Source organism: Pocillopora verrucosa, chromosome 2 (assembly GCF_036669915.1).
Source record: "Pocillopora verrucosa isolate sample1 chromosome 2, ASM3666991v2, whole genome shotgun sequence".
Classification (NCBI taxonomy): domain Eukaryota; kingdom Metazoa; phylum Cnidaria; class Anthozoa; order Scleractinia; family Pocilloporidae; genus Pocillopora; species Pocillopora verrucosa.
Window position 1 is genome coordinate 19,504,968 of NC_089313.1, and position 13,712 is coordinate 19,518,679.

Genomic DNA, 13,712 nt, shown 5'->3' on the forward strand with positions numbered 1-13,712 from the left:
ATGTCTGAAAACGTGTATGATAAATAATTCTTAAATTTCATGGAATGAAATCTGTTTTGTCTCAATCCGAGCGGCTTTAAGATGACTTTGGAGACATGAGATAAAGAGATTTCGAGATAATGACGGAAAAACTTTATGAAACACGCAGGAGGTCACGTGACACAAGCCCGCATATTGGTTACCACTATCTTCCTGCCCCCTGAGAGTCATGGGGGCCTATTAGTAACGGCACACTGCTTTTGCCGAGAGACCACTAGTTTTGGGCCACTGCTCCTGTCAATACTCGACAAGCCTGTCGGATAAATCAACGAAAAAAAAAACATTCAAACAAATCTTGTTGGTGACATTCGATAAAAAAATATTAGTTATATACTGGGCTTGAATATAGAGAGGAGTCGAATGAGACTAGTCAAACCACGAAAGAAAATGCTCTTTGCCTATTTGAGTTTTTACTTTTCTTCTTCGCTGAGGTTTCAAAGAAATGTCAACCTCATATAACAAATATTTTCTAACAAAAGGTCGATATTCTACATCATGAACAAGGATGATATGATAGAAAGGTTACAAATTAAAGAAATTAGTGAGCTATTCTCAATCATAAAAAAAAATAATAATAAAAATTACAGAAAATCGGGTTGCCAGATAAATCATGACGATCACATCGAAACAGTGAGAATTAGTTTTGTGGCTGAGTCTGGAACTCAGCCCCTCAATCAAGGAAAATAATATTTACAACCGAGTTGAGAAAAGCATCCTGGGCACGAACTGAGAAAAGATAAGGCCCGCAAGGTATTATAGGGTGGTTTTTCTGGAGAACTCGGATAACCTGATAACTTTTTGAGTCAAAACACAGTTATCGTGGGCGTCTAACACAAATCACGATCCATATCTAACTCGGAACTTGTCACAGCACACACACTACGGTAAGTATAATCAAATCGATTATTTGAAACTTAAGAGAGGAAATATTTCAGATTTTGCCAAAACTTACGAGAAACTTTCAAATTTTGTGTTCTTCATTGTTATTTCATAGTTTCGTCGTACCAGCTGGGCCTTTGTCATTCTAAACTGGTTCTCGTTGAAACACGTGGAATGGATGCAAAGTTTCATGCCTTTGTTTTTATAACCGTGGTCTTTTTATGTTTTCCGGGCCTTCATATTGTCAGTAAGTAAAACTCACTTATTTTAAAAACTTTGATTACCAAATGATCATCATTAATGATAACTTTATCATTCCCTTTTTGTCTCTCAATGATTTTCTTTCGGACACGCATGACCGAGTTAAGTTCCGTTTGGAATGGAGCCTGGAGCAAAAGAAAGCAGGTCTCCAAAACAACACTTTAGAGAAGAATCTCTCAATTGGGACACTGTACCCAAAAAAACCCTTCCATTAAAGAGAAACAAACATTTGGTCCCAACTGAGTCGAATACCCCTCAAAATTTGTTACAGTAACCTTGACCGAAGAGACGACTCTGCTCCCAGGACGCTTTCTGTTGAAGTTCTGCTGTATTTCGATATGTAAATTAGAGCGGATAGACACCTGTACACTTTAAATTCATCTAGCACTGGGGAGAATTCTCACTAATTAGAGAAATGTGTGCACGGTGGACGTTTCCGTTTGCGTGCGAACTTTAAAAGGTTCACCGTTCATTGATATCTTAATTTTTGCCACAGAATGTCTAACGAGTAACGCGTCATCTCCGCCATCTGCCATGCAAACAGGTTCGACAGGGCTTCCCCGGACGACTGTTATGTCTACACCCTTACTGCACCCTCTTCTACAACCAAATCCCAAGGCCTCGTTGCCAATCTCAAGCTCCACAATTCAACCAACGCGGCCTACTGAATCTACGATATTTAGCACATCCTGCTCAGCGGATGTTAAAATGATCAGTCCAGCTCATGCACATCTGTTCTCAGGGGGGCACTCCGCCCATTTTGAAGCCAACTGTGCCTCATCCGCCTAGCTTTGAGTCTGCTTGTTACCACGTCGCGAAAAACGTTTACGTCTAAGGGTACAAAGCTAGAAGCAGGACATAAATACTTTGATAGCCAGGGTTTTAGTACCGAAAGGAGAACACCTAGTCTCGAAATATTTTACTTCATCAAAAAAATTTGCATATATGTTTATACATGAATGATGTTAATGCAATTCACGACAATCTTAGTACATCAAAATTGATCACATATGCTGGTTTCTTTCGCTCTGAAAATAACTTTGCGATTTGAGGGAAAATACTTATATCATATCTTATATTTTTGTTTGTTTGTTTTTTTTTCCGGTCTTTCTACGACAATGTCAAAGAAAATAACGTCTCATTCATCTATAAGTTCGCCTCCATACAAATGCTTTGTTGTGGTTTGGGCGGTTCCCTCTAATTTCGCATGGTACTGTTATGAAGCATTCAGTTAATTAACAATAAAGTAAAAAACAGTAAAGTTAGTTAGTCAGTTCAGCATGATACATATTTAGAATTTAACGTATGAATTCGAATTCCGACTTTATTTAGGTTTGAGCTGTCGTGATGAGTTTCCGAATTGTGAGAGCCTTTTCTAAATTCCTTAAGTGGACGTGCTTGGTTTGTTTACTGACCTTGCTTTGGACCAACATGAAAGTTCTTGTTTTGACTAACGTAGTCAGAAGTTGATCGGAAGCATTATGATTGAGTTCTTTGTTCTTCAGTTCAAAGGTCCCATGAAATTGTTGGGTTTAACGTTCTCAGTATCAACAAATGTTTGATCTCCCGAGATCAGCCAGTTGATATGCCCACTCGTGTCTGTCAGTAGTGAATGTATGAGCATGTTCTTTATAGTTTACGTAGAAGAGAGTGGACAGAAGAGAGAAAAAAGGAGTAGAGAGAATAAGAGAAGAAAAGACTCAAAGAATGTAGACAGTGCACGGTAGAGTAGAGTCAAAATTCTGCAGTTAAGAAGAAGTATTCAGTGAGAATCAAAGTGTGAGAGATTAGCCAGAGTTACACATAATAAAATAAGCTTGGATGTAAGTGGAATTGTGTACTCGAGTACCGAGTGATTAAAGAAAGCAGAAAAATATCACAAAGTTCGCCGGGCAAAGTGTGCTTGATAGTTAGTTTTCCCCGACATTTAATAGTGTCACATACTTGGTGAAGGATTTATTCGTAACAGTTGTCTCTTGTGGTGGCATTGTCAGAATTTTAAACAAGTTTTTAGAAAAGTCAGGCCAACTTCAAGTTCCTTCCTTGAGACACAGTTGTAGCAAATATTGTTATTAAATATTTCTGTTGCCAGCATCGCAGTCCAAAAAGGAAGGGTTGGGTACACTGATCTACTTAGTGAAGGTTTTGGTCTCTAATTCTGTTAAGAACAGCGTCAGAAAACTCTCGATGCTTCGGGAATGATCTGGAAAATGGACCAGCAAAATGTCTAGAGCTATAAATTGCTCGAGGGTATTGATAGATATGGCTAGATAGTGGGGTAACAGAGGTTGCTATCCCATGGAGAAAGTTTGCAGGAGAAAATTGCACGCTGTTCTGCGTCGTAACTTGTAGATGTGGATTTGACGATGCAGAATATGGTGGAATGAAAAAGGAGTTGGATTCTCGGTGTGGATAGTTGTACACGTTTTGTTGATAAGTGCCCCAGCTGCTGGTTCCTGCAAGTTGGGATTTAAACATATTCGTTGCAGGTCCCTGATTAAGATAAAATCGAGGCTGCCACCCCGCATTAGAAGAGGCAGGAGCTTGTATCCAACCCGCGCCTGCGGAATTTGAAACATACGAGGAAAGAGGTGGAGTTGATATGGGAGTACCGCCCGGATATCCCTGAGGATACGTGTACCAAGAAGGTACCGTGTGGCTGAATGTTCTGTAGTTCGCATGTGCGGGAGCTGATAATGATGATGACGACGATGATGATGATGATGACGAGTTGTGTCTTGGATAATGGTAGTAATAAGGGGAATAAATAGGTTCGTAGTCATCGTCATAGTCCGGTGGGTGACGAAGTCTCCATCTTTCCCTGTCTGTGGGGATATAAAATAATTTTGATTTGTAATCAAACCTACCTCAAAGCATAAAGGGGTAAGTTTCTAAAGAAACTGTGGTGCTGCGTCGGTGGGGGAGTATAGCAGGTAATTTAGTGTTGACAACTGGGTTGAAAACGTAAATTAGCCACCGTAAAGGGTAAAAAAGCTGACGTTTCGAGCCTTAGCCCTTCGTCATGCTCGAAACGTCAGCTTTTTTACCCTTTACGGTGGCTAATTTACGTTTTCAACCCAGTTGTTAACACTAAATTACTTGCTACCTCAAAGCAATTCTTAGTAATCTAGGATTGGTTTTGTTCCATTGCACTCTGTGATTAAAAAAACTCGCGAAACCCTCCAAATTCATTATCTGTAAACATAAAAGCAGTCACGACTTCTTCATCAACCTTTCCTACGTTTGAGGTCATTTGCATAAATCAACTTTGGGTTCATTACCATGTCTTCCGTAATATCGTCTTTGTGACTCCCAGTCCCAATCTGCGTCCATATCGTTGTCTATACCATCCTCGAACCCAGGCCTGCCATGCCGTGGCACGTAATTCTCAATATCCTCTGGTTCCTCGTCGTATAACTTTTCGTGATCACGTGTCTCCTCCGAAAATTCCTCATCGTCGGGAGCTTCGTCGTCGTCATCATCATAATCATCGTCATCATAATCATTGGGGCGGAACGACTTTTTCACATTGTTACTTTTACTCTTGAGTTTGTGAACGCACATTCCCTTGATGAAGAGATTACAGTTTCGTGAATAGTTGAACGTCTCGTTCTTGTTTGTGAGGTTGATTGCCGTGTTTCTTCTTGCAACGTAGTTATCGCCATTTAGTTTGAAAAATTTTAGCAGTGATGCTTCCTGTTGCACAGTAGTTGATCCTGTGTGTCGATAATCAGATTCAAGAGAAAATTTCATTTTGATAGGACAATATACATACAGGAAAAACTTCTTTTCTTTTACTCGGAAAGAATATAATCAGGGGAAAGTTGAATACTGAAGAGCTATTTGAAAACCCTTATAAAAAGTGTGTTATGGTGAAAGAAACAGATAAAGCCCATTTGATTTGAATGTCAACAGTATTTCGGGTTTTACTCCTCTTAGCCTTATCCATGATTTTGCGAACTTGCTTACATCTTTTCAATTAGTCAGATGCAAGGCTTCAACCGATGGTAACTTTGTCACACACGGCGCGTTTTCCTGCGCTTCCGCAGTTTGCATGTATTTTATTTGAATATTGATTGTTACCATGTGCGTGATGTTCACCTTTCACTTGATCAACTGTTGTCTTTTTCTTTGGATTTGGTTTGACGACACTCAATTGAAAAGTGCTTCTCTTGAAATGTAAGTGAGGAATATATTTTCACAAATTTTAGAGGCAAAGGGATATAGATTTATCCGCGACCGACGCGAGCAGATACCGGTAACAAATTAACACGACTACTCTGCGGTAGATATTTATTTTGATTTAAATAGAGTTGATGTTACTTTAATACTGTTTAATTAGCAACAATCTCAAGAAGTTATGTTCCATTCTTTGTTCAGTTACAACTTTGGGCAATGTGGCCAAGCTTCTGGGGAGTGTATTTTGGAGCTGGTTTTGTCGGTTTCGGAGATGTACACAAGGAAGTCAGGTGTTTTCAGATGTTAAGAGTATTTGACCTTTCCTTTGATGGCAACTATCTAAATTCCTCAGGCTCGCTTGAAAGTCTACTAATGTGCAGTAAGTCAATTTCTATAGAAAAGTTGTTCTAATTTCTCAGCCACTATTGTAAATGCTCTGATGATCTTATGACTGTATAAATTTTACTGTAGTTCGGCGGTTAAACGTGTTTGTGAAAACCTTGGGTAGTTTCTACTGTCCGGGTATGAAATCCTCACACGATACTTCAATAGGATAGTTTACAAACCTTTGTCTTGAGCTTTACAGCAAAACAAAAATTGGCAAATCAAAGCCAATAGCAGGTACCAGAGACGCATCGTTCGTCTTTTACTTCAGTGCAACTTTTGGTGCGTTCTTAGTCAGTTCTCGCTGCATCGTGGCAATGAGTGTGCAATCTAACGACTTCGCCTCCTCCTTCGACGTGTAAAAACCGTGATTCACGTCTGTGTGATATTTGATCAGATCTGAGTATCATAACATATCCACTTAATTAAAACTAAAGGGAAGATTAATAACCTTTAAATATTTAATAATCATCTGCGCGCTCTGGTGACCAGTGTTCTGTTCCCTGCCGCGCCATTTTTTCTGCCGCGTGCACCTGGTACTCGTTTGACGAGTGATTAACACAAGCAAATCAGAAGAAAATCAGAATAAAACACAAAACCAACTTTTGGAAATTTGAATTCCACCAATGACAAGATGTCACACAGTAAATTGGCATATTGCAAATCATGGTGTTTGACCTGCACCTTCAGTATTTCAGTTTTTTTAAAGACAGTCTGAAGTGTGTAACCAAATTACATTGTACCATGTTTAGGTACCTTTTGGGACCTACGCACAAAAAAAATGAAAGCAAATGATGTATTGCATTTATGGTAGTAATTCAATAGAAACGCATCTGTTCGAAGCTTATTTAAAAAACTACCCCAAGCCTTGAAGTTACTTAGATAGGCACCAGACATACCATGGCACCAATAACTATTAAGTAGTAACGGAAAAGATTATCTTGAATTTTATTACAAAAAAAACGTCCCTTTCTCACTGACATCATGATGTATTAGAGAAGTCTAGTAGAACACTAAGTTGACAAATATATTATTCTATAAACTGGAAAAAGCCCAGACATAGCTATGACGTAAACTGTTTAAATAATAGGTAAATTTTCCAGGGAGTGATAGAAAAATAGTTTTAAGTAGCACCCCTTGGTTACACTACATTAAAAACTACCCCCAATTCAATCTTCAAATCACCTTTCTATCAACCTTGCAGACCTCTCCATTATCTGCAAGGCTTTTGTTGACAATGCATTCTCTGTTAAAATTTTCAACTTTGATCCCTATTTCATAAAGACTATTAAAAGATGGCTCAGAAGTGTAGTAAAAAAGCAAAGCTAACAAAACTATATGAGAAAAATATATTACAGTCCTGATATAGGAAACCTTATTCTCCAAAACACAGTTAACAGTATCATCTCAGAAAAATAATTGCCATTGAGGTTAAAAAAATTTAAGAAAACTTAAAAAATAGAATTAGTGGGAATGTCAGTGCTGTAAGTGGTAACTCATTTTACCCTGTGACATTTATTTTTTTTTGTTTTTGGTATTTTTTAGGTGATATTCATGTCCTCATTAGTGCTGAACCAAATCCAAATCCTTTTGGGGCAAAGTTCTTTTCATAGCAGGCTAAAAAAATGAAAGTACCAAACAAATAGAATGTCAGTCAAATGTGTCCACCAATAAATACGAACATTGTGGGGAGATGTGTTAGCATAGTGAACTCCAGATAAAGAGGGTCTAAGCCCAATATTAAGGCATTTTGTAGTAGCAGGGCAGTTTACTCTCACAGTGGCTCTCTTCACCTAGGAATATTGCTAGACACCAGCATTAACCAACATGAAAACCTTATTAACTGCTAAGAGGTGGGGGACTAACCTACAATGGACCAACATACATCCTAGTCATTTATGCCAAACAAACTAACATCAAAATCCTCTCTTACATCAACTCTTGCTGGCAGCTACATAACTTTAGTTAAGAAATTGAAGACAAGCATTGGCAGAACGATATGCCATTATACCTCTGCAGTAGATTTCTTCCTCATGGTCTCTCCTGGTTGTTGGGGTCAGACCCTTGCTACATGTTACACACTTGAAACATAACTTGTGAAAAACCTGTATACAAGATGTTTAGAAAATTAATGAAGATAACACACTTTTTGTGTACTATTCAGATAGAAAGAAAATTCTCAATTACTGTGGTATATAGGAGGAACTACAAGAAAATTTAAATATCAGCAGTCACATTAGATTATTGATCAATCCCCGTACTTGGGACCAGCAATTTAATTCTACACTATTTTCAGACATTGACAAACAAAGAGGTGATAAGAGGCAAGATATCATAATTTAAAGAAGATCCTCTATACAAAAGTCAGAATTGAATGCCATACTGTACTGAGACTCAGCCTCTCATAGCACTTACCTTTCCAACTGCCCGAACCTTTTCAGCATCATACACAACTTGACTGCATCTTGGACAAAGTTTCCCTTGTCCCAACAGACCAGAATTGATGGGGGCAGTTTTTGGAGCTGTGGAAACAGTCTCCCCTACCTTGCCAGTGTCAGTACTAAGCACACCACTGCCAACGCCATAACCATAACCCTTTGGACCAAACAACCTGGTGTGACAACTGGCACAGTACAGCTCACCTGTAAACATCAAATATATATTAGCATTAAATCTTGGTATTGGCTCATTACCTGCTGAAGGTAATCCTAGTTTCTACAACATGAAGCATATGAATGTATTTGTACTCCATCTGTGTGGGTATCACTCTATCAAATAAAAACTGCTAATAATACTTGGTTTTCTGACAGTTTCACGGCTCACTTTTAAACCCTTGGATAGAAAGGGGTATTGTGAAAATAGCACTCTGCTAAAAAAAAAAGCAAGACAATCAGGTTCCCCACAGAACTATTTTTGTCTTTCTTTGAAAAGACTTTCTTTTAAGAAAATGCTCTGGATAGAAGAATAATTTTATGATTCAGAGCCAAACTGTATACATTTATAAGGATACATACAATTAAGAAAAGTCTCAGTAATTGATATAAACCTTTCCAAAACAGGAGAGGTAATATAATTCAAGGAAACTTTAACTACAGGGAGTTGACTTGAGTTTTCAACACAGTATTTGTCCATTGTTGAAAGGTAACGCCTGGGCAAAAACAGAGGAACTAAAGAGCAAAGGAAGATGCAACACAACTCAAAATTTAGGTTCTTTGCAGCCTACTGATGGAGAAGGAAATTAACCCAAGATAGTGATGGTGCAGAAGGAAATTAACCCAAGATAGTGACAATTTCAAACATGAGGCACACTCTTACCATCTTTATCTCGCATGGTTGAACTGTTTACAGTTTTGCTACAAGCCACACACTTAAAACACTGTTTGTGCCATTTCTTTCCACAACCAAAAACTTGTTCAGCAAAGTACACAGTCTTTCCACATCTTGCACACTTGGCATTTGTCTGCCCCAGATTCAATGAAGCTTGCCTGTTACCTGAACTCAAATTATTCATCCTTTATATGATGTAGATCTGACCAAAACCAACAAAATAAGCATAAGAATCATTAACCATGGCAATCCATTACTACTATAGTAATAACAAAACTGATACAACCGGAAAAATAATTATAACAGGAAAAATAACTTTACTGCTCAGTAATTTTAAATTCATTCCACATTCAATGTTGATGTAAAAATATTGGCCACACTTCCTCGTGACCATCACGACAAGTTTTGTGAGTGTGCCATTTTACATTGTGGCATGTATGACAAATTCCTAGCATATTCTACAACCATTTCAAAAGGACCTCACGAGCACTTATAGCCTGAAGAGTGAAACTCATCACGACAACGTAATACATATAATATATTGAACATGAGGCTATTATATTGTTTATCATAATTATCTTACTGCTAAACAAAAAATTCCTTAATTTGTTCAATTAACATAAAATGACGATCTTTGTCTTGTATTCTGTATCTGTTATTAGTAAAAAGATCCGCATAAGGTACGAAAGTCTTTTCACTGCCGAAGGATTTGTTATGATATTCAATCCCATCTGTCTGTTATCGAAAATAAAAGGAAAATGCTTGTATGGAGGAAGCAGTATTATCCTCAAGCATTTCTTAAGAACGCGAAAGGACATCTCTAAATAATTTCACAAGACAAGCAGTTAAGATTCTTAATGCTTTATTTGAGCATTCCTTCACAAACAATGACAATAAGTCAACCAAAGCTAAATAAGGAGCAAAGCGACACAGATTGGAAATTTTAAGTTCACCGTTAAAGCTTTTGTGAAAGTTAATCAACACAAAATATGTAGGAATCATTTTTTGGAGACTGAAACTCTGCCAACTTTTACTGACTGTCATTGACCTCAACTCTTTAACGAATTTCAAACACTGACTTTTCAAAGCTTTCCGAGATATTTGAGTTGGTTAACATACTCTTCAAATTAAAATCAACCCTTGAATTGAAAGCAGAAGGCATGCTCCTAAAAAATCTAATTAAGTCGTGAAATATGTTGTACATCATGTTCTATACACCGTATTTATAACAACTCACCTTAAAGCTGATGCTTTTTCTCTTGAAATAACTTTCCTTGTGGTAAATGGAACACCTAAGCGACAAACTATCTCTTTTGCATAATAAAAACACTCGATGACTCAATAACTTTCCCGCATAATAACTAAGAACAATTGGTCGCTTCCGAACAACCAATCTCATTATATTGCAATTAGTTTGATAATACATTTCTCCTAGACTATTGTTTGAAGGTGAATACATTAAACAATGGTCGATAACGAACGAAAAAAGACAAATCCAGCTGTGTTATAGAGATAGAAAATGAACGCAAGGCGCAAAAGCTAATTGGTATCAAACTCGAGCCCAAGTTTCCCTTGGCCTTGGGGGTCCGCAAGTCGTCCAAATTAGACGAGTGCTTTTGACCAAAACTTAGCCTCCTCTCCAAGTTTCTTCCTAGGGGAGGCTGTGCGTGTAGGCTAACCAAAAAAATTTATTTTCTCACGAAAAAATATATGCCTGGGTGACTCAAGACCTTAAAAATCACGAAAAGTCTCCATTCCATCGCTGAGCATATTTCCTTGATTTTCACTACCTAAAAGGAACGTGTCGTCTGCCAGCTTGTTAAATTTCTGAGCTAAAAATTTACAGAAGTTGGTGTTTTTTTCCCTATATCTAGTTCCGTATGGGAAAAGCGTGGAAAAAAAAAAAAAAAAAAAGTTCTTGGTTGTAATTCAGGAGTCTTGTGTGGTTGTAAGATCCCGTCTCATCGACATCGAACGAAAAGCAGTAAGTGGATTAGTGGATTATCTCAGATGACAAACAATTCGCTGATGACATCGAGGAGAAATAAGCGATCAACAAATTTTATTTATCTATTGAATAACACTGGTAACGTTATGCTAATCTGTTCAATATGGCTGTTTGTATACGCGGAGAAATCGAGTTGAGCTTGGGTGAAATTAGTCACTTTAGTATCTACAGTTTTAAATTATAAGACCACAAAATTCTCACCATACATTGAAACAGCGTAATTCAATTTAAACTACTACATTCCTGTCATTCTATGTCAAAATTTTCACATTTTGAAAAATTCAGCCTTGTTTTTCAAGTTTTACATTTGCAGCTATAGTCAATCTTTTCCAACTCTTCACCAGTCTTTCTCCTCCTTGCTTTATTATTTCTGCTTTTGAATTTGTCTATCTCGGTCCCCAACCGATATCATGTAGTTTTGCTTATCGGAAAGAGTGATTCAAAATATTGTAATGACGATCTTACGACTCATTCCCGTGTTAAGTATTCTCAAAATATGTTGAGAATGCGCTTCAGTATATGTTCTTAAAATTACGACTTATATCAGAATAACATATATTTATCCTTTTCGGATCAGGAAAAAATCGTCGATAGCAGCAGATCTTTCTCAGCGCTTGTAATCTTTTCCTGCTTATCTTTCAATACCAAACTCTGCTAAGATTCTCAATGGATTTGTAGACAATTTTTTTTAACCGGAAGAAGCTGTGAGTTTCGGTTATAGTGTTTCTTCAGATTTCGTTATGTGGGCTTACAGTAACTGTTAAGAACACCTATACTGGTCTTCAATCTGTTTTTCAGTTCTAGGAATTCTGCGGTTCTGAATATTGAAACGTTTCTTAGAACGATTTCCTCGTCATAAGCTTTACATCAGCCATTCAATGAAACCACATGCAGTTTCCTTATTTCATATCACTTGCATCGATTACAACTTAAGTATATTTACGAAGCATATTATTTCGAGCCAGGATTTTAACAAGTCTTACCTGATTGTTTTTAGGATGCTCTTTAAGTTTCGTGCAGGTAGTTTTAAGTTTCCAAGCGTTATATTTCCGAATGCTGCTCGACTGTCTGAGAGTTTGCAGTTCAATCCACTGAATAAACAAAGCCAACCATAGACGCTACTGTATCTGACCTTTTTAATTATGAAGACGCAATATAATGGATTAACTCAAGTTAAGTGTTCGCGGTCTGAATTAAGATTTCCTGACAAAACCAGTTTTAATCGACAAAATTCCAAACATCATTGGTAATCAGAGTAAAAAGAAAAAAAAGAGATTCAGGCTGACGGATCGTAAGAAAAATAACAGACGGTAATAAAACAAAGGAACTAACAGGAAGCTTTGAGTTAAGGCATACGATACAACCAAGATAAATATTATATTTTTAATATGGATGCACCCTTTGAGGGCTTGACGTAATCGGAATGAAAGTATCCCTGATAATTTCAAACAAGACATCTCACAAACAGATTACGAAAATAGACAAAGGTAGAAGACAGAGGAGGTTACTTTGATGTAATATCCAATTCATCGAACCCGTTGATAAGGAAATGCAAAGCAACCAGACGAGAGGATTAGGATAAGAATGTGCGGGCTAAATTGAACCGTAGACCTGTGTAGGTGTTCTTAAGTTTCTCCTTAAGTTTCCTCTTAAGTTTCCTCTTGGATTGAATGTTTATCGCAAGAGGGGTGGAGGGTCTCCTACCCCTTTCAGCCATTCGTTGAAATTATTTCTCTTTTCCTGGGAGATAAAAGTCGCAAGAAACTAAACATAAAAATTAAGAATTCGTTAATGAGAAGTGTGGTGTGCCATTTGCCCTTTAGATTCCGATGATATCAAATGGCAACATATGAAACTTATCCTCTATAACTCGGTTTGAAGGCCAAAGTCTGTTCTAAGTGAGAAATGACCTTCAGTAACTTCATTTACAATGCAGGGTAGTTACAATAATTGAAAAGATCCCTTAAAAATGACTCATCACGTTCTAGAGATGTGAAATAGAGCACAGCAGAGATCGATTAGATGACAATCAAGCTTATTCATTTTATTAGTTTCTTTCGATTTTGAGGTATCTACGTGGTTCGCTTTCAAGGTGTACCACGAGTCACGTAATAGTTATAGTTTCAACGTTTTGTGACGTGCGACCCCTTAAACCGCTTTTCTGATTATGTGCTCTTCTTTGTAGGGACGTTGAGGGTGACGAACCATAGTTTTAAATGTACATCTTAAGAAACTAGATAGAGATTAGATTGTGGAAAACTGAAAGAGTCTTCACTTTCTCACTAGTTCGAGAATCCGTGTTTGGACGTGCAACTTATTCTTTGAGTGGCTTTTCTTTTAATATTACTATCTTTCTTTCCATACGAACCCGCTGTACAAATGACACGTTGTTCGGACTCCTACTGCGAAACAAACAAACAAGCAAAGATCACACTCGTGTACCAACTGAAGAATTAGTTGGGAAAAAATGAGAAAAAGGAAAAATGCGGTTTACGGGGCTTTTGCATTTAAGAAAATACGTGTGAATGCGTAGGCATTATGTTAAGTACCGGTCGATATTTCTGTTGACGTCAATGAAGCTGAGCTGGCGTTAATACTGGATACCAAAATAACAACAAACAGATGGTAGGTATTT

General features: G+C 37.5%; 2 protein-coding genes across 3 annotated transcripts; both read right to left on the reverse strand.

Annotated features, from left to right (window-relative positions):
• Positions 1-3,074: 3,074 nt before the first annotated feature.
• Positions 3,075-6,333, reverse strand: LOC131790593 (uncharacterized). The gene is made up of 3 exons (XM_059107821.2): positions 5,925-6,333; positions 4,461-4,895; positions 3,075-4,004 (listed from the first exon to the last, which is right to left on the reverse strand). Exons 1-3 carry the CDS (start codon positions 5,992-5,994, stop codon positions 3,313-3,315), a joined length of 1,197 nt encoding a protein of 398 aa, XP_058963804.2. The 5' UTR covers positions 5,995-6,333; the 3' UTR covers positions 3,075-3,312.
• Positions 6,334-6,600: 267 nt separating this feature from the next.
• On the reverse strand, positions 6,601-12,199 carry LOC131790594 (cysteine and glycine-rich protein 1). Of its 2 annotated transcripts, XM_066162240.1 has the most exons (6): positions 12,061-12,191; positions 10,307-10,361; positions 9,058-9,271; positions 8,158-8,384; positions 7,754-7,847; positions 6,601-7,359 (listed from the first exon to the last, which is right to left on the reverse strand). In XM_066162240.1, the coding sequence occupies exons 3-6, from the start codon at positions 9,251-9,253 to the stop codon at positions 7,295-7,297; spliced, it is 582 nt and encodes a 193-aa protein (XP_066018337.1). In that variant the 5' UTR covers positions 9,254-9,271; positions 10,307-10,361; positions 12,061-12,191; the 3' UTR covers positions 6,601-7,294. The 2 variants fall into 2 exon arrangements, with proteins under 2 accessions (XP_066018337.1, XP_058963806.2); XM_059107823.2 differs by lacking the exon at positions 10,307-10,361 and having other exon boundaries at positions 12,061-12,199.
• Positions 12,200-13,712: the final 1,513 nt, after the last annotated feature.